At 40.6% G+C, this 21,255-nt stretch overlaps 2 protein-coding genes across 4 annotated transcripts in view; both read left to right on the top strand.

The window, feature by feature from the left end:
- The first annotated feature begins 1,506 nt into the window (after positions 1-1,506).
- LOC119729889 (SWI/SNF-related matrix-associated actin-dependent regulator of chromatin subfamily E member 1-like) lies at positions 1,507-13,804 on the top strand. Its single transcript, XM_038202684.1, has 10 exons — positions 1,507-1,539; positions 1,679-1,853; positions 3,186-3,280; positions 4,177-4,389; positions 6,736-6,811; positions 7,258-7,344; positions 8,708-8,880; positions 9,409-9,510; positions 10,985-11,456; positions 12,178-13,804. Exons 2-10 carry the CDS (start codon positions 1,790-1,792, stop codon positions 12,540-12,542), a joined length of 1,647 nt encoding a protein of 548 aa, XP_038058612.1. The 5' UTR covers positions 1,507-1,539; positions 1,679-1,789; the 3' UTR covers positions 12,543-13,804.
- A 1,084-nt stretch (positions 13,805-14,888) lies between these two features.
- The window catches only part of LOC119729890 (DNA topoisomerase 2-binding protein 1-like), a 30,848-nt gene continuing 24,481 nt past the window's right edge, over positions 14,889-21,255 (top strand). For 2 of the 3 annotated variants that reach the window (XM_038202685.1, XM_038202686.1), the window contains exons 1-6: positions 14,889-15,053; positions 17,288-17,445; positions 18,381-18,520; positions 19,318-19,450; positions 20,322-20,429; positions 20,894-20,967. In XM_038202685.1, coding sequence (XP_038058613.1) covers positions 17,371-17,445; positions 18,381-18,520; positions 19,318-19,450; positions 20,322-20,429; positions 20,894-20,967 — 530 coding nt within the window. In that variant the 5' untranslated portion in view covers positions 14,889-15,053; positions 17,288-17,370. Of the gene's footprint in view, positions 15,058-17,287; positions 17,446-18,380; positions 18,521-19,317; positions 19,451-20,321; positions 20,430-20,893; positions 20,968-21,255 lie in introns of all 3 variants that reach the window. The other variant, XM_038202687.1, reaches the window with a different exon arrangement.

The raw sequence follows: 21,255 nt of genomic DNA on the forward strand, positions 1-21,255 counted from the left end.
CCCGAGTCAACTCGTACCCAGGTTAACTCGTACCCGAGTTAACTCGTACCCAGGTTAACTCGTACCCGAGTCAACTCGTACCCGGGTTAACTCGCACCCAGGTCAACTCGTACTCCCCTCCTTTTTTAGTTTGGAAGTACGGATGGATGGTTAACAAAACTTCCGATTTTACCCTCAAAAACGGCGACTGAGAAATAGTAGTTACGCCGCCAGAAATACAAATAAAGTTCAAGGATTAGTTGAAGGCGGTGGTATCAAATGTTGATCAGAGTCTGGATGAAAAGGGAAAATGTACCGTCCATCGGCAAGGGCTTCATCGCGAACGGACGGGTACCGGGCGGAGAACATTTTCAAAACGGCATCAGTGTGGTACTCGCGAGTCGACGGAGCCCTCGCTGATAAACGGTAAATTTCACTTTTCATCCAGATCATCAGATGTGTTATTTTAAAATTTGTGTAGTATTTTCTCTTAGTAATGATGTTTTTTTCTTTCTTTTTCAGAGACCCTGGATCACTGAGATTGCGGAGTGACTGTGCGAACTGCTACGTCTTTTTTTTGTTCGGTCGAACGTGTTTTAAGGGCATAGTTTTCTTTTTACGAATTTAATTTTTAAGACCTTTTTTTTTAAAAGAAAGCTGCTATTAAAAAAAGAATTTTGTAATGTGAAAGTAATATTTTTCAACGTTCACTCACTCCATTTTTGGCATCATTTATTGAATAAAAACTGCACATGGCACAAATCTCTTTGGGAAGATTGGGGGCCCTGACAGTACAAATCTGAAGAGAAAATATATTACAGGAAACTTAAAAGAGTCACACGGACATCGTTATTTAATTTATAATGATTCTTTAATATGTTGGTCATTTTTTGTACAATTAGTTCGGTAAATGTCGTAAAAAAATCTTGTGCAGCTTAAATAAAGTTTCTGCGATAAGTTCAACTAGAATATTATTTGGGTAACAGAAATGTAGGATTTTTAATTATTTGTTTACATTTGAGGCATCAAGGAAGTAAACACGATAAAGGAAAATGGTGGCTCGTTTCATTCAGAGATGCTCTTTCTATAAGTTTTAGGGGACCAATTTGTTAGTTGATCCTTGGGTGTGAAAGATTGTTTGACATTAGCAAATTGTAATTCAAGTGCAAGAGGCCCGGCAAAAACGATGTCACCGTGCACGGACGACCACGTGGACCGGCGAGTGCGCGCACAGGCTCGGCACAAACGATGTCACCGTGCACGGACAACCGTTAACCGGCCATATCCCTCCGATCTTCCGTTCGTTTCACTGATTTTCTTTTCGGAAATAGGCAACTATTTTGAGCTGCGGGTACGAGTTGACTCGGGTACGAGTCAACTCGGGTACGACTTGACTCGGGTACGACTTGACTGGGGTACGACTTGACTCGGGTACGACCTAACTCGGGTACGACTTGACTTGGGTGTCAATTTTGGGGTACGAGTTGACTCTGGTACGAGTTAACTCGGGTACGAGTTGACCCATTTCCGTGTGTTCGGGTCTTCTTTGTTGTATTTATCGTAAGTTCCTTTGTCAATGTATTATCACTGTTTAATGTTTAATTTATCCAAAGTTGGAGTTGAATTTACTGTTTAAATGCACCACTTTAAGTGTCTTATTAAACTGTTACATCGATTTTGTATCCATTAAAAACATCAGACGTCTTCGAAATAGGCCTGCCGGTGTTGCAAGAGGACGCCCCCATCGGCAGTTTATCAAGATTGTTCATCCCCACTGTCACTGATTCCCGAAAATCACAAGATTTGAAGCATGTCTTCCCAGCTAAGACGTGCATTTTCAGCTGGGCATGGGAGTGTAGGAACACCGCCTCCATGTAAGTTTGTAACGTTTCGCCTTTGCTACTTCCAGCGTAGTCCGAGTAACTTGGACCCAACTTATTGCCTTTTTTAACATTCGGACATGGTCTGGCGATAGTAAGGTCCAAGAGTGCGAGCTGGACAACATAACCCTGTCACTGTCCCAAAAACCAACATTTTCCAACAAAAAACATCAGATTTCACCTTCAAAACGGCCTCCAAATTACTAGATATGCCACCTGAGGTACAAGTAGACATCGATGATTAAGATGGTTGTTCTGAAGTTTACTTATGATCCGGAAAAAAAGTGAAATTCCCCGTTCAATTCTGAGAGCTCCCCTCGCGATCTTGAACACGTTAAATTTCCGACTCGTGTTAACGTTTGAACGACGTGATTTCTTCTTCATGCCCAGCGTACATTCGATGGTCCCCGTATCCCGAGTGCGATTCTGTTACCGAGCGCGCGCGATGCATCGCTTATGATAATGAGTCGCGTTTTGTAAACACAAGTGACCTGGTCAGTTTTTCTGGGCACTCGGTAAGTTTTCCTGGGCAGCAGTTGGCCAGTAGAAGTAACCGCTGGACTCAGGAAAAGTAACTGAGAGGAAAACGTCCCAGGCTGTCCGCACTGGACTTAAAATGGGAAAAGTTCCCATAGTCTTGGTTAGTTTTACCAAAAAAAGTTCAGTGCGGACAGGGCTTAAGGTCCTTACATAAACACTGTGAATTATTAATAATATTATTGATGTATTCAACCATGGTGAGGATAGTGTAGTTCAGAACCACTTTTTTGGGGGGTTCTTTTCTTGAACAGTCTTTGTCATTCCTAAATGACTTGTGCAACCCTCAAGCACTCTTCCTTTAAATTCTGATAGGGCCTAATACAAGTTGAAATGATTTTTAACAACACATTTTTTTGACAGAATATATGACTTTCTTACCCATTTTCAAGTTAATGTGGTGCAAACCAATGCAGTCAAAGTACATTCATGGCACAATGTGGCATTAATTATTGCGGCAATGTTGCTTTAACTCCAGTTGTGTGTTGTGTTTTGTCATCATTGTTGTTTCATCCTATAAATATTTGGTTAATGAGGATTTTTGGGCTTAAAGAGGTAAGTTACACATCATTTTTAAATGTTGTGCCTTTGCAAAGACTGGTTGCTGGTCTTAGCATAATATCAGACGCTAATGCTGGATCCTTCCCTCGGGATCCACAAACCAGTCAATGCGTGCCCTGGGCCGGCCACTCATGCCCAAAGGCTCTCATCCCAAGTTCTCATGCATCAATGGAGTCCATGTTTACTTACATATACATGTATATATATTGGTCCTTATTTCTCCCTTAGCCCATGGCCGCTCACATTCCTCCACACCTTCCCAGCCAGTGGTTGCTAACTACCCATCCTTCAATGCAGGCAAGATTGGCAGCCCTGGAAAATCTGTAAGTCCCATCTGGAATTCCTACACAACTACCCTCTCACTGGTTTCAAAGGGTTTGATGAGATCACTGGAAAGGACATTTGAATGCATCACCGACAAGCCTGATGCCCACGTGGAGACTCTGTGGGTTTGTGCACACTGCACACATTCAGATGTAAAATGCACCCTTCACACCATATGTGCCTCAATCAGTACGCGCACAGGATATTTCCCTCCCACTGAGGCTTTTGAAAGTGGTTATAATGCACCAACTATTGTGCTTTAGCAGGTGATACACGTTCTTTGATCACAAAACCCTGGATATACTAAACGTGAAGCCTTGATCCTGACCAAGCACGAAGTCATTAAGCTTCATGCCTGTTTGTCCTTACACTCATACACATGTAGGTACTAACAACTGAGATACTTCTTTCTTTATTTATTCATTTATTTTATGAGACCAACAGCGGTTAACCGCCACTTACAGGTATCATATTAACATTAAATATAGTAATTTATCAAATGTTATCAATTCTAAAATCCTTACAATTCATAGCCCTAAAATTCCTGAATCCTCCAATTGTAATATGATTTTGCACACCCCCTAGGAAGTTAGGGTTAGGTTCATCCAAAATAATATAATACGTCTGGCATCACAGGGGACCATTGTATGCTCAGATGTATCTATAGCTATCATAAGGCTAGTTTGCAAAACTCAGACATTAACTCCTGGAATAGCCGTGTTGAGACAAGGTGGATACAATAGGAGGACACTATTTGGTTAGGGTAGACTCTTGTATTTAATCAAATTGACCAAACCAAATGACTCCTATTGTGTTTACTATATCTCAAGAAGCCTGTGGTAAACTAATAGTCCTTGAATCTATCATAATAAGAGTTGTCTACCTCACCATTTAGTCGAGTCATGAGACCCGCATTCCCAAGCCCCCAAAGCCTCCAGACAAGCCCCTCATGCCTTACATGCGCTACAGCCGCAGCGTCTGGGACAAAGTCAAGCAGGAGAATGGCGACCTCAAGCTGTGGGAGATTGGTAAAATCATCGGCCAGATGTGGCGAGAGTTGCCAGAGGAACAGAAGCAGGTCTTCACGGAGGACTACGAAAATGAAAAGGTAACAAATTTTGAGGCTTTGCCTCGCCCGCTACACTTTAACCTTTACTAGAGACAATTTTCTGGAAAATATTTTTGAGGGAGATATTTTTGCATACAATTTCCTTGAATAAAATGGAGCGAAGTATGCATAAGGTGTAAGCTCACAGACAATACTGAGCATACACTTAAGGTTCCCACATTCATGAACAAATGCTAGAATTAAAAGCTGTAATGGAAAAGGCATGAATAAGTTGTGGAATTTGTTAGTTTACAACGAGTCATTGAAAATTGATATTCCTAGAAAATAAATCTGGAAAAGTCATGGAATCCTGTGCAGCCCATACGAGATAATCTATATATATAAGAGAGAAGTTTACTCGCCCCCGAGACGATGTTTACTCCTGAAAGGATCCAAGACCGCGGGCTCCCGCGGCGCCAAAATCGCTCCACGTCCGTGGAAAAATGCGGAGGGTGTCTTCCGCCGGGTCGGACGCTTCGTGTCGTCCTAATTTTCCGGTACGGACCGGCGATCCGTTTCGTCGATTTTTCGTGACTGCGTTTTGCGCAGGAATTTGCCGTCGTGTGCGCTTTCACGTTGACTGCCTGGCCGCCCCCTGTGCTTGCTTTTCTGCAAGTCTAGACTGTGCGAGGTCAGCGAGGTCAACGTAGGGGTTTTGTTTACGTGTTCTACTCAGCCGTTATGCAAAAGTGTTCACAAAATGGTAGTATGGGGTGACCTTGGCAAAATATTTTTTCTCCATGGTGCGTGGCCACCAAGTGTCCCTATTGTTTCCTGTGCTTTGCTTGCCGCCCCTGCGCCGAGTACAACGAATACTCAGAAGGACTACACATTAGTATGCCGTTGCGCGGTCTGACCAATCGAAAGTCTTCACTGCATAGTATTTCCGGGCTATGCAAAACTGTCGATGGCAACGCGTACTGCAGCCTGCTCCACACCCTGCAAACGAGCTCCACACCCTGCAAACGAGGTTGGGTCTACGGTGCTCGCTATTTGAAGCGCAAGCATGTGACGTCGCGTGATAGAGTGCTGTTGCTTCCATAATGTGTTTACAGCTCCATGCTTCCACCATGGAGGAATGCTTCCACCACCAAGGCTGAGCGTTGTGAGTTCGCTGCCCGCCACGTATAATTCAGTGTCGCGTTATAACTTCGGGGGCCTGTTTGCAGTGGGGTCAATCAACGAAGGATCGATGCATTGCTTCAAATATCGCGATCTTAAACGAAGTCACAAAAAAATCGACGAAAAAGTGTCCGACCCGGCGGAAGACACCCACATTTTTCCACGGACGTGAAGCCGCGGTCTCGGATCCTTTCAGAAACAAACATTTCTCGGAGGCCGAGTAAAACTTGCTCTTATATGTAGATGGTTCAACCAACTTGAATAAAAGTTGAATCGCAGACGGTCTCGCAAATTGTAAGAAGTTCAAGTTTACGTTTGTTGAAGAGTCCAATACTGAAACTTAATTATGACCTTCCTCCATGATTCGGACCGTTTGTAATTTTATGGTAACACTCAACATTTTCATTTTAAGTGACACCTTCACGTTTTATTGCATTATGATTTATTGCCAAACTGTACAACCAGCCTTCGCCTGTATACTACAGTAACCTTTTCACTACGTTTTCCAAATGCGACTGCCTCACAAAAAGCCAATTTAACAGACCAACGGCAACATTTACAGACAGTTGCCATGGTACATAATTATCATGTGCGTAAATCGACGGGGGACAGGGGGACCCCCCCCCCCCCCACACACACACATTTTGAGGGGGCACATTGTTTGGTCTCCCCCCCCCCCCCCACACACACTTTTTCTTCCCCGAATAAAAATATTGTAGCCTACAATAATGATTCTTTTGCTCAGAATACATGTAGCTGATTCAATTACTCAAAACTCAAAACTTTCACAGATGATCTTTTGCTCAAATTGGTTTTAGTGATCAGAAATTGCCTCAGATCACAGCACAGAAATTGCTATTCTTTAACTGCATGTCTCCCCAACTATATCCCCCATTTACATTAAACTCCCCACATTTTCATCCCCAACACTACGCCCTACCCGATCTATGATCGGGTAAACCAGCTTGTGTGTAATATTTTGGCAATGATAATCTTCCAGTTTACATTCTATTGGACTGTACTGTATGCATGGGATCCCTGAACACTGCTTTTAATGTTTGGTGTGTCAAGTGCAAAACCCAGTATAAAAGTTTTCATCTCACCAACGAGTAAATTCCCGTTTAAATTATTATGTACCTGTTGATAATGCTCAAGCCATAGACTTATGGATGAACTTTGCAGTTGCTCAAGCATTAACTTCTGAATGGTTAATTCTCCCAACAGGCTGAATATACCAACAACATGAAGATTTATCACAACTCCCCTGCCTACCAAGCTTGGGTTGTGGCTAAAGGAAAAGGTAAAAAAAAATGCTCCCCCCCCCCCCCTCAAAAAAAAAGGAGGCCAAAAAAAGAAGATAAAGCCGTGTGGTTTAGAATGTGTTCTTAAGACTGTTATTAGACTAAACCAGTGGTTTGCTGGTTTTTGACACTGCTGATTATTTGACAAATTATTGATTATTGTTGATATTGAAATAACGGATGAGACTATACATGCACATCCAATTTTTATATGCAGGAAGTTTGGGGATTTTTAAGGATTAAGGGTGCATCCTAGTCAAAAGGACCTAGACAGTTAGTGTTAATATCCCTTATAACACAATCTCATCGAATGGAAATTTATAGGAACAGTCAACCTTTTCACCCACATATATTTCAAGGTGTCAAACTATGTGAAAAACTAATTAAAAAAATTGTGTGAGAGTAGTTTCACAGGATTGGGTCACATTTTTCTTGTGCATGACAGTTCAACAGCAGCAAGACCAGGAGGCAAAGGAGCCAAGACCCAAGCCAGAGCCTAGGATGAGCATCCAACCAGCCGAAGATGAAGAAGGTAACTTCTTCAACTTTCTTGACTTGTTTTGTAGCTGATTTTCCAAGCAAGATACCTCATAATAGTCTCTGCATTCAGATGGGGGTCATCTGTGGTTTCTTCTCAGTGTGGTCAACTCAAATTTATTAAACAGAATTCTGAAAAAAATACCACAAAGGGGATTGACTTGGTTACCAGGCATTCTGCATTTCTTTGTGATCCTCCGCCACATGGCCACCAATGAATGGCTTCTGTCTAGTGATATGAACAAAGGCACTCCCAAAAAACGCTGATATGGTGCTATAGAGCTCGCAGGTTCAATTCTTGCATTTGTTAAATTCTTTGTTAAATCTTTGTTGAAACAAAGATGTCAATGTGGATTTTTGAGTTTATCGGCCATGATTGTGAAAAGATATTTTCATGAGAAGAAAATGTATAATGCTATTTATATTGATTTTCACCCTTTACTGACATAAGGCTATGAAGCACTGTCATCTGTGTGCTGTTGTGCAAGCTTCATAAGATTGCTCTAGTGTAAACAGGAAACCTGACCTCATATCGTATTTAATTATCTACCGAATTTCCGAATTAGATTTTATTTTTTACTCAATATTAAAAAATGAGAGAGGTCTTGAGGAGATGATGAAAAAATCTACAGTGTTGTCCTTGAGTGGTTTTATTGTTTGTCAAATACCACACTTGTGTCTTATCCACTTTTGCTCATGATTTTGAAGCTTCCATGAGCAATATAAGCTCAAATTTCTTCTTTAAAATTGGTCAAATATCAGCCACTGCACTAGCTCATCTTTACATTACTATAATGAGATCTTTTTCAGTTTTTGACAACCGCAGGAGCAAGCAAATCCTGATCGATGGCCAGTTCAGGCTGTTGCAAGCTAAACTTGACCAGCTCTTTCAAATTTTGGAACATTCGATAAAGTCCAATTTAGAATGATAGAGTACTAAATTATATAAAAATGCATAGCCCTAATATCCTACTCTTGTGTTGTTATTTCAATTAAGTTGACCCCTATGTCATAGGTCACGAGGCCAATGATGGTAGATCTCAGACAATAGATCTCCATCTGCCATCATGAAAGAATTTTAGGCTATTTTCAGACTTTCTCATGTGGGACTTTAACCTGCAATCTCCTGCTCAGTAGTGCAGATGTCTTAACCACTCAACCACCATGATGTTCAGTGTACATGCACTTTGCTGTTGACGCAACTAAACTATTTTTTTTACTGTAGAGACCACAACTTTTTCCACTAAAAAGATCACAACAAACTTGTAATGCATTTTCATCTATTAGTTGGATCGGTGTTCGGTTGTGCATTAGCAACCAAAATGATGTTTTCTTTCCTTTTGGGGTTTGTTTTATAGACCAAGACGATGGGTTCTCTGTCAAGCACATTGCAGCAGCCCGCTACCAACGCAACCATCGCTTCGTCAATGATATCTTCAGTGATGCTGCTGTACCAGACCCTCGCTCTGTGGTGACTGAGTCGCGTATGCAGGTGTTGAAGAGACAGGTCCAATCCCTTATGGTGCATCAGGTGGGTTGAAGTAATAGAAATCCATGTCCTTTTTGCTATCTTTTTTTCTGGCCATTTATATATAAAAGTGGAACTAGCCATTCATGAGTAGCCATTTTCTGGGATTTGCAACTTTCAGACAATATGTGTTTCTAGTATCTCAGTGGGCATTTATTTTAATTTAGTAATGCTGAATTCACAAAAGGTTTACTCATAGTTGGACTATGGTCAATGTGTTGGAACTGTAATGACGCAAGTCTGCTCAGTGTCGCAATATCCATCAGGTCAAAAAGTCTCAAAGCCAAACTGCCTCAGAGTCTGTGGTCACCAACTGCAGCAGAATACAACTGGCATTGTTGAATGGGACTACGGTAGCTCTCATCGTTTCAAAATTGGCCATTTATTCACTGGTGTTGATGGCTCAATGCAGGAGGGTCCGACAGACTTTTACAACTGATTCACTATGTTGCATCTGGCATGGTTAAGGTTGATACATAACCGTACTGAAATTACATCTTTCTAATTTTTGTACCTGGCATTTTATTGCAGAAAAAACTAGAGAACGAGTTGCAACAGATTGAGGAGAAACATGAATATAAAAAGAGAAAATTCCATGAAACCAGCGATCAGTTCCACGCGGCCATGAAAAAGGTTGGTTATTTTACATTCTTGATAAATCTTCTTTTAAATTCTTGATAAATCTTCTTTTACATTCTTGATAAATCTTCTGATACTCTTGAAAGTCTCAAATATGGAACAAACATGGAACAAGTTTGAAAGTATATATTCACTTTTTTAGAACTAACTGTGTGCATAACAATAAAATTATACTATTATGAAGCTTTCCTTTGTTGTTTTATTTTAGTTTAAAGAAATGGAATCTTCAGAGGAGAGAAATTATTTCATTTCACTTGTGTAGATGCACTGCCTACTAATTTTTTTAATCTTTGGTTTTTTTTCACCAAAATCTCCTGTGCATTGTCAGTTAATTGGAAGCTGAGTACAAATATTCATCTTCCATGCTGTCATCAATTTGCAATATTATTTGATATGGTGGAAATTGAAGGGCTGTTAGTTTCTGTCACAAAACCAGTTTGTTTTAGGATTTACGTAGAAAAACATTGCCCCAAATGTGGTGTCCCCACCCCAGCCCCCAATTCAAAAAAAATTTGGGAAAAAATGCATTATACCCTAAGCCTCAAGGGTTTATTGGAATTATGCAGAATCTTGTTGAATTGAGCACGGTGGCTTTGGAATCTGCAATAGTTTATTTTATGGTCTTCCGAATACACAACTGGCCAAACTGCAAAGAGTTCAGAATGCAGCTGCCAGGCTTGTACATGGGGCATCACGCTAGAATTACATAACACCATTTCTTCATCAATTGCACTGGTTACCGATTTGTTTTCGTATTCAATATAAAGTACTCCTGCTTACATTCAAAGCTCTTCATGGCAAGGCACCTAACTATATTACTGATCTGTTACGCATTAAAACTCATTCTCATTATTCCTTGCGGTCAAACACTTCACTAAAGTTAGCGAACCCACCAGGAAGAATGCTGCACACATTGGGATGTACAGCTTTTTCCTCTGTAACACCTCATTTATGGAATCAACTGCCACATGAAATTCAAACATCTCTCAGTCTCTTTCAATTTTTAAAACTAAACTAAAAACACACCTTTCTATGGCCGCTTTTAAATAACTCTGTTCTGCTTTGCTTGCAATAATATTTGATAATTGTGTATTTTAATGGATATTTGTGTATTTAATTGTTTATTTGGGTACTGGTATTTTAATTCCACTTGTGAATTTTAATGGTATCTGGATAGTTAGATTTTTACGACATTGTGTATGTAGGTATGTACTGCGCACTTGAACACTAATGTGGAATCTGCGCAATATAAATTAATTGTTATTATTACTATAATTATTAATCTGAAAAACATGGATGTCATGGAGTATGATGAAATTTGGCAAATGTATGTACTGAAATTTTACAATCAGGAGGAGTACCAAAATGGAGGAGTACCAAAATGTGTCCCTTAGCTGCAAAACTATTCTGGATGTCTTCTGTCTTGCTGTATCACTGTAATTCAATTGTTTACTATTTTGTTCTGCAGCTTTGTGAGCAGAAAGTGGAGATAAAGTGGGAGGAGCTTCCTCCCCCTGACCTGCCCCTCCCTCCTCCCCCACCCCCCATGGGAAGCATCCTCAGCCAGGCACTACAGCGACCAAACGTGCCGCCTTCTTCCCTCCTGCCCACATTCCCACCACCCCCGCAGCAGATCCCCACCCAGGTGCTTCCCCCTGCCATGCCCCACATGGAGACACACATGGGTTCACACACAGGGTCACAGACAGGGCCACAAACTGAACAGCAGATCGGTTCAACCCAACAGCCTCCCAGTGAGTCACAGACGACAACGAGTGGCCCTTCCACAGAGGCGCAAGAGCAGAAACCAGAAGATTCACAAAAGGAGGAGGCCATGGAAGTTGACGCACCAGCCAGTGATTCCAAGGATGAGACCTCCTCCTTACCTGTCTCTGAAAGCAAAGAACTACCATCCACAACCGATGGTGTAGAAAAAGAAGGTGGGTGTCTCATGAAATGAGTCAAATGTTCATGTTATCACAAATAAGCAGTTAAAAATTAAATTAAGAAAACAAATGCAATTTAACCCTTTCAATACCATGGGGGACTTTAGTCGATAAGAAACCACCCCTCTACTGCTTACCACAGACGTGTTTGTCAACAAGGGAACCATCCACAGAACACCCTCACAACAGATATATATATATCTTTTGCTTTTCAGCAAACTGGCACGTTAGTATGTTTGCCACCCATACATCAACCATATACCGGCTGAAAGAGTGTTTTGAGATTGTTCTAGTGGTGTGTGTAGTTTATTCATAGAGTTACCCTGGCAACATTTGAGAAAACTGCTTCAGAAGTATCCATGCACAATTTGAGGTATGGAGTGCCCTTTAGTCAGGTGGTAAAATGGCTTGCAGTTTGATAAAAGAGACGATATCAAAAAATAGGCACAACTTGCTTCTTTGTGCGGACATGGTCTTGATTTTTACATCACACGAAATAGTAAGAAAGACCAAACTTTACACAAGAAAGTTTTGATTTTGATCACTCCTAGATAGTGAAAATCTAGGTTGAAAAAAAGTGAGTTTTCAACGGTTTTCAATTTTCACGCTTTCTGCGCGACTTCACAAATAATCTAATTATGAGGAGAGACATGTCAATAAACAATGTGGTGAGGGAAGGTTTAAGTCAGTTTTCCTTTTTTACATTTGCAATCAGATCTTAATAAGGACAAACCATCTCCCGATGACCCTTTCCCAACCACGGACGACAAGGAGAAACAACTACCTACGGAGCAGGCTGAGCCCAGTAAGCCTTCAGGGGAAGCTGCCTTGTCGCCTGCCGCCGTAGTGAAGGACAATGAAGGCGAGGACGTCCCCCCAAAAGAGGCTAGCAATGCTCAAGAATCTACATTAGGAACCCCGCAGGATGAGGCAGTGAAGAAGCCAGAAGAAACGGGAAGTAAAGGAGACGACGTCAAGGAACCAGAAGGATCGGCAGTAGATGACAGGAAAGAGGGATGTGAGAAGGATGATCCGAAAGTGGAAGAAAAGAAAGATGAAGATCAGGCCAATAGGGACTAAGGACAGATTGTCAAACATTCAGTTTTGTTTTGAGTGTAGTTCATCTTTAATTTATATGTATACATGGTGAGCTATCGTAAGTTGTTTGATAGGGGAGCATTAAAGCCTTAACAGCCTTAGTATCAATTGCTATTCTATATCCCAACTAATTTGATGACTTTGTTTTGGAATAATGAACTGTCTTGTTTGTTATTTTTTTGTTCATGAAAAACAGCAGACAATATTCATTTAAGGGGCTAGGGTCTGAAGGAAGGAGATGTTGGAAGTTTTGGGAGGTTAAAGTGAGCTATGAATTTTCAAGGAGGGCAGGGTCTGGGTTGCCTTGAGATTAGCCTTAGTGCCACCCTTGACATGTTTCCCATGAATGCTTGAAATTGCCCACATGGGGTTGGCTTGGGTGTTGATGCCCAGGAGTTCTTCAGAAGTATAATTCCCTGTAGGAATCTGTCAATGGGCCACTCATTTTCTCTGTTACTCGAGACAAGACAAGCCTAGTAAATCTGGTCCCAGAGTGCACAAAAATGCATTCAGTGGATTCGGAATTGCTACTCCATGGACGTCTTCAATCATCTGGTTTACACAATGGGTCAGATTTAGCCTATTACAGGGTAATCCTATACAATAGCACTCACTAGCCAAATAACCAGACTCGGTGGCAATCAGTGTGTGTGTGTGTGTGTCTGTCAGTCAGATACCAAGTGGACTATAGGCTGGCCCTCTGCAACCAGAAACGAAATGAAAGATGGTCACTTTGAGTACAGTGGAGAGTGGGGGGAATTGTTTTTGTTCATTTCCCACAATGAAAGAAGTAGTCTTGAGAGTCACAGTATGTCAAAACCTGCCCTGAAATAAAAACTCATGTACGATGACATTTCAGACTTTGTTTCCTTTTATCAGTAGGAGAATAATTGTGACTGAAACTGCAATTCTTTTTGGAAGTAATTTCTTCAAAATTGACAACAGTTTTCCAATATCTCAAAATGCATCCAACAAACTGAAACAGTGCGTTGTACAATTAGAAAACAACATTTTCTTATGTACCTATATATTCGCACCTTTACTAACATTTTGTGGAAGACTCACATTTTTTCAACATTTGTATAACATGGCACATTTATCATTTAAAGTTTCAAGCGAAGTGATTGTGCTGAGACAAGTTGATTTTAATGAATAGTCTTATTGCAAACTAAACATATTGTTGTTAGGTGTAGAATGTAGTGTGCCATTTACTTGCTGAAAATAAACATCAGAGGTAGAGACAAGTTCTTGGTTTATTGCATCTTCAATTGTTTGGTTTGGTGACTTGGGGGGGGGGGGTAGGCACTGGAGGGGGAATTTGGATAAAAATCTCGTGAGAAAGCAATGAAAGTCTGGTCTGGGACAAATTCAGTTATTTTGTTGCATCTCTTTAAAAAATGGAAGTCAGATTAATATTGAATTAGCAATACTGAATAACAGTGTGTTCAGGACAATTATGCACACATTTGGACGAGCTGCTTTTGGATGCCAAAATATTTGACCTTAGTAAACAAATGTTTAGCTTTTCACGAAAGGAATTGGTATTTAGCAACCGTTAGATTTGTTCAAATAAACCGCAATGGGAAACTGATTACGTGCATAATAATAATTAAAAGGTTAAAAAGAAATTGACTGGAGTGGCATTTGAACCTGCGATCTCTGGCAGTGGCGCACCCAAGGGGGGGGGGGGAACCCACATGAGGTTGTCAATTTTAAAAAAAAAATTCTTTGGTCAATTTTTTTTTTTTTAGTCCCGTGAGTTGACTGTGTTGATATTATGTGGCCTATTTTCGAGTAATATGTGTAAATGCTGCCACCAACGTCAAAATAGTCCGTCCCCCCCCCCAAAAAAAATCTAATTTCTAAAAACAAATTGAAAAAATATTGCGAGCCCCCCCCCCCCAAAAGCCAAATCCTGGGTACGCCATGCACTGACCTCTGGAATAGTGTACTGGTGCTCAGTTGTTAGAGCACTGGGTCAGGAGCTTGCAGGTTCTAGCCGCTTTATTAATTGCGGGCACGGGTGATACTCGTTAAACTTTCAAATTAACCATTAAGTTTTCAGTCCCCCTCCCTCCCCCCCCCCCCCCCCCCCCAATTAAAACACACTAGTACCTTCCTTTCCTCAAATGGCGCTATTTTATGATCCTGATTTTTGGTCAAATTTATTGACCTGTATACAAGCCGATCGATTTTAATTGATTCTCTAACGCGGTACACTCCCTTTAAAGCCATTTCTTTCTTTGTATTCGATTGTCAAAATCCAGAGCTTTTTTCCCACCGGATTATGAACAGCAGACGTTGACCAATCAGCGTCGTGGATTTACTAGCTGTGCGGGAAACCAGACCATGCAGTGATAAAATGGTGGTTCAGCGTTAGGAACTTTGGTAAAACTTCCAGCAGAAAAACTCGTAAAATGTGAACTTAACAAGCAATAAGCTGGTCCGAATTTGACACCCATGTGCCGTGTAATGTGTCAAGTCATTGTATGAGTAGGTATCATATGGAATTGTTTGTGTTGTTTTGCAAAATATTTGAAGGAATGTAGATGGTTTCTTTTTAATTCTGAAATGACAACTTGACCTGAAATTAACTGTCTGCACTGCAGTGAAGCACACTACTAGGTACGGTGTGCGTGTGATTTGTTGCAAGGCGGGCTATGCATGTTCTGTATGGGTTTGGGGCGGTAAAGCGGTAACCTTACCTCGTGCATGCTGTGGATGGGCGGTTTCGAAGTGAAGGGCCATGCTTTCATTTAACTAGATCTTGGCGGGTTATTATAATATAATCAATAAATCATACTATATAGAGGTATTCTAACTGGAGTTACCCAGCCCTAAATTTTATCATTGGGTTGTCATTATTTTAGGGCTGGAGGACATTTTTCACGTGAACCAGCAGAGTTGGCAGGTCCCAAAAAAAATTCGAAAAAATTTCGAAAATGTGCAATTTTGTCCCTGTTGTACACTAATTTCAACTGGAACTCACCCAAATTACACAGGTCCTTGAAGTAAAAAACGATCCACGATGAAGATTCAGCCTAGTACAATTGCAGTGAAAAACGAGGCATAAACCGACAACCGTGCGGTCATGGCGAGGCCCGCAATTGGATTTGTGCACAGCGCGTTTACCAGTTCGTTCTTGCCGGCTGCGCTGGCTGATGGCGCATGATGTCACGCGGAAGCGGATTACCCGACGACTGTTGAGGTTTACCACTCGCATCATAGCTACGATACTGGACGGCAACTAAAGTTTGCCGGTTATCGTGCATGAAACAGTCGTCGGGTAATCCGCTTCCGCGTGACGTCAAATTTTTTTTGGGACCTGCCAACTCTGCTGGTTCGCGTGAAAAAAATGTCCTCCAGCCCTAAATGACAACCCCATGATAAAATTTAGGGCTGGGTAACTCCAGCTAGAGGTATTCCTGAAAAAAATGTTGCAACCTGACGCCACTTTTTTCTTCAAAATGATGATAAACAGATGAGCATGATGAGGCATGAATCTGGGACTGAGAAATATTTCCAATTTTGTTAGGAAATACAGAAAGAATATTGCAACCTGACGTTACTTTACAGGTTGTGTACATTATGGTGTAGGAAGTCTATGGAGAGTCAAGAAAGAACATTTTTAAAGTATTTCCTAACAAAATTGGAAATGTTTGTCGGTGCCAGATTCATGTCTTATCAATATCATCATTTTTGCAATGACTGACCTTCATTGAGATGATATATGAAGAAAACAGCAGTCAGGTTGCAACATTCTTTCCGGAAATAGGCCTAGGCCTACTTACAAAATTTTCTTGACTCGCCATATAGGCCTACTTATTTACATGTAGTACACAATCGTGGAAGGGGTGTCAGGTTGCAACAATTTTTTCCGTATTCCTCCATGTACATGATGTATAATATTCCAAAATGATTTGGGAAGAATGTTGCAACCTGACTCCGGTTGTTGTTTGTGTACAACTACAAAGACAAAGTCTGTGGAGAGTCAAGACAATTTTTTAAGTTAGTAACTATTTCCTAACGACATTCGAAATGTTTCTCAGTCCCAGATTCATGTCTTATCATCCTTTTTGCAATGACTGACCTTCACTGAGATGATAATATGAAGGAAAAAACAGCATCAGGTTGCCACATTCTTTCCAATGATTTCAACACTGGCCCCTGCCGGCTGCCTGGCTTTAGCAATGGGATATGCACGTTTTTACTTTAGTGTACGCATCGTCATTCGAAAACTTTTGCAATTCCAAGTCGTCGTGCGTTCATTCCAAAATGCGCCCGCATCTTGCAACGTGATAAACTTTGTGTGTGAGAATCATATCTATTGGCCAAAATTCAAATTGTGATGAAAATATGGGCGAAAGAAAACAGTTTGTTGCACAATCTCTTTTAAAGAGATTGTGCATCAAACTGTTTTTCGGTAACAAGCAAAATTAGACATTTGAGTTTATTTCAGAAAGTTTGATGATTTTCTGATGTCTCTGAAACTGAGAGCTAGATCCGCCCCTTGCCGGCAGGGGCAGATAATAAGATTTAGTACAAGAAATGGTCAGTGCAATGTTAATACTGCAGTGTGGGATTTTACAAAGGTCCTACTGTGCAAAATGTTCAGGGATTAGCTAAATGGGAAGGTTTCATTTTATGTCACTCCTTGACTCCTCTATAGTCTGCCTTTTCCAAAGGACATAGAGAGAAAACCGTTTTTTTTTTTTTTTTCATGACAGGATTTTCCGTCCTAGTTAGTCGGTGTGCTTCTTTGTAAGAGTCTAAGAAAGAGCTCACCCATTGGGTGTCGAAAGGCATTGTCATGGCAGGTGACTTTTGCATTCGAATGGTTCTTACCAACAACTGTAGAAAGGAATGGATCAAGAAGGCACTAGAGGTATGTATGCATTCACTAAGTTGTGTTTTATTGTTATTACACAAGCTTTAACCCTAACCCCCAGCCCCTTTTGTTAGGAACCATCCTCAACCCTCCAAAATCCTCCATAATTGTGCACTTGCAGGTACGTTCAAATGATGGATACCCTCCGACTCAATCCTGAAAAAAATCTTCCTACAGCCTACCTTAAAATGCAGTCAGCTTCAATCCTCCAAAATCCTCTTCTTCAAACACCATTCATCCTCAATCCTCCAAAATCAAGCGATACTGAATCTCCATGTGCCCTCCATCCTCCACAATCCTCCGAAATTGGGAAAGAATGTTGCATTCTGACACCACTTTCTTCATCATGAATTATCTCAATGAAGGTCATTCATTGCAAAAATGTTGATAAGATATGAATCTGGGACTGAAAAACATTTACAATTTTGTAGGAAAATACTTTCAAAATCCACTCCACTCTCCAAAGACTTTACACAATGTCTGGATACTACATTTCCCCCAAAATTGTATGTTCCATTCATCCTCAATCCTCCAAAACCGCCTGGAGGACTTTGGAGGATTGAGGAGGATTAGGGTTAAAAGTCAAAACACTAATCTTGGAATTTTGTCCTTTTATGTGACTTCACAATAGGTCTCTCTCAAATGACGTCACTTGCTTACAGATTGCCACGTGCATCAGCATTTTGGGCGCCTCAAATGTGCGTGACGTGCATCGGCTGCGCCGTATTTCAAAGAAATTTTGAACAACACGCAAGCGTTTAGGACATTTTGCATGCACACGCACCTGATGGCGCTGGTGACGCAGTTAAATTTTTCTCAAAGATGCGTCCCGTGAAAGAAATCTATTGCCTGCCTATTTCATATGTCTTGCATAGTTCAATAGTATTTTAGTCCCATTTTGTTAACAGCTTTTTTTTCGCTTTTTTAAACAGGCAATCAAAAATGCAGGCCTGCCTACTGAAAGATGCGTTGACAGTGTAGTAATGAATCTAACAAAGCGAGACAGCAACATGTATGTGTGTGACCCGTTTGAAGGAGAAGCATTCAACCATCTCCTGGAACTGGGTTGCAGGTGAGCTTTTTCATTTTTTGTTTTTGCTAATTAGCAAGTATGTTGTATTAAACACCACCTGACGCAACACAGTGCATCAGGTGTAATAAGTCTGTGGGACCTTGCTGCATTGAGCCATCAACACCAGTGCATAAACTGCCAATTCTGAAACAATGAGAGTTAGTCCCACTGAATGATGCCACAGTTATATCCTGCTGCAGTTGGTGACCACAGAGTCCAAGAAAGTTTTGCCTTGAGATTTTTTATCTGATTGATATTACTTACACAGGGCAGGCTTGTCATTTTGACAAGTGTTGCATGTTGCTGCGTTCAACCGGTTTCTAGCCAAAATACCCCAGGGGGTTAAGGTTAATGTACAAACATGAGAAGTTTAGTTCCTTAGCTTTTATGAATTGATCACAAGCAAGAAAAACTTGGCATATCTTGAGAGATATACAATGCTGATTTGTATTTCAATAGTTCACAACAGAATGTGAATCCTTGGCATTTGGTGATTTGAGCTGGTCCCAGTGGCCCAGCCTACAGTCCTGTTTGTACCTATCTCACTGACTGACTGTCACTTGTGAATTACATTTTCGCAAACTTCGCTCAAACTTTTGGCTCAGATGACTCTATCTAGACCCCTTAAACCAAATTGGTTTGGGGTCAGCTTACTAAGGCTTTCCTCATCTTGTCTTGGAGTGGTAGCTGAAAACTCTGATGCATGTCTTGGTGTAAGGACCAACTGCTTCAAACTGTATCTTTGTGACATCTATGCCAATCTGTATTCACCCTTGCTGTGCATTCCATTTTCTCAGAATTGTCGGTCCTCAGTGTGTGCTGTGGTGTCTTGAGAATGACAAGGCTGTGCCGAAGGTAGACCACCCCATCTATAGCATGAGTATGCACAATGTTACTATCAGCTGCTCAAATGTTGAGAGGAGTCACAGGGTAAGTCACAGCAAAGGTTGTCTACATTTAACATATATATACTTATATAAGAGTTTTGCAGCGAGTACAAAGCATGTTCAGGGCAATGGCAAATATACAGTGTGTGGTTAAAGTGTTGGCACAGGATGAAAATATGTCGGTTTCGAAGCAAGGTTATGAAATATAAGATGAGAATTAGATAAGTTTTTTTTTTAAGTGTTATCTATGTGAACTGGCTGTTAACGGACATAAGTTTCTTAGTTGCCTTAAACAAAAATGTGAGTATCTGCTGTATACTTGTGCTGTTTACTTAAAAGCAGGCTGTAATGACTTCGGAAACATCTAGAAATGTATACATGTATGGCTATAGACTTACAATGTACCATATATGTATCAATAATTTTTTCAGTAGAGTGGGGTTGTTATTTCTAATAAACTTGCTTTTCCTTTTTTGAAAGAAAAATTGCCTTGATTCCTAAGTACAAATTTAAGATAATTTCTGGTTCCTACCCTATCAACAGGCATTCAACCATTCATCAATTCAGCTGATTTCCTCCTTAACACTGCATTATTGTGACAATGAGAAAACGCTGTATACATTCTTGTACATTTTGGAACTTCCTCTTTTTTTTGGCTACTTCCCAGTTGCGTGCCTGTGTCAAGATGTAATAAAAATAAAATTTAAAAAGACAATGACCCCGAATTGTGACTAGGGTCTAGGAATAGTTATCTGTTGTCCTTAACTGCCAAACATTCTAGGAAGGTGCGCCCATATCTGGTGATATGAGTCGCTGCTTGCGGTAGACCTTGTATATCTCACTTTTACGCAACTTTTATTTTACTTATGCAGTAACTTACACAACTGATATTTTCCCCTCATCTCCCCATCCAGGATAGGATACACAGATTGGTTCAGCGGATGGGTGGAACAGTTGCAAAGAATTTTACAGACACTGTGACGCATCTCATAGTCGGTGAGGTGGGCTCCAAAAAATACCATGTAAGCTAACTTGCATGACATCCTCGGCTTGCGAAATATCACACTTTTGTAATTATTTTACAAAAAAAATTAAAATATACCATTATAATTATATTTTCATATTTTATGATCTGGCTATTGCACTAATCATACAAACATGTGCTTGACAGCAATATGTTGTAATACGGTTTCTGTGGTTGTGTTTATCTTGGACAAATGAAGCCAATTGCATTAGCCTCGTAAATAGTGGCGATGTAAATGTTCAAAAAAAAAAAACACAAATTGTAAGAACGCATTAACCTTTTGCATGTGTGAACTTTGTAGTGCATAAAAAATGTTAACGTGTAATGCATACATCTTTCATAGAGAACAAATTAAAAATGCTCACAATAAACTTTTCTTCATGAAATGTTTCCCAAATATAAGAAGGAAATCTATTGGGAATTTTGTTGTAACCTTTTGTTTTGACTTTGATGTTTCTGCAGGTAGCTGCCAGTCTCAACACACCTGTCATGCTCTCTGACTGGGTTGACAAGTGCTGGGAGAGGGGAAAAGAAAGGTGCGTTGTCCAAAATCCTCCTTAGAATCAGCTTTATGTTGCTAAGCCTACCACCCAAATCCCAGTAGCAGATCTTACTTGGGTTTCATTCATTTGGAGCGTGTCAAGCCAAGCCCCAATTAATGAAATTCCCCCCAAAACAAATTACCATGAAAGTTAATACCCCCTCCCCCTGGCCTTTTTTTTTTAACTATCGTCTAGCCTAACTGATTTGAAATCAACACGGAGACATTGTAAGCGAAACCAGGTCTTATCGGATATGCAATGCGTAGCGTTCACACTTGAAAC

This window comes from Patiria miniata, unplaced genomic scaffold (genome assembly GCF_015706575.1).
Source record: "Patiria miniata isolate m_02_andy unplaced genomic scaffold, ASM1570657v1 HiC_scaffold_21, whole genome shotgun sequence".
NCBI lineage: Eukaryota > Metazoa > Echinodermata > Asteroidea > Valvatida > Asterinidae > Patiria > Patiria miniata.

Bases quoted from the DNA above. Each gene is read 5' to 3' on its own strand.
- LOC119729889 (XM_038202684.1), top strand. From the start codon at position 1,790: ATGTCTTCCCAGCTAAGACGTGCATTTTCAGCTGGGCATGGGAGTGTA. The intron at 4,390-6,735 runs GTAACAAATTTT...TTCTCCCAACAG, and splicing joins AGGACTACGAAAATGAAAAG to GCTGAATATACCAACAACAT. The intron at 6,812-7,257 runs GTAAAAAAAAAT...TGTGCATGACAG, and splicing joins GGTTGTGGCTAAAGGAAAAG to TTCAACAGCAGCAAGACCAG.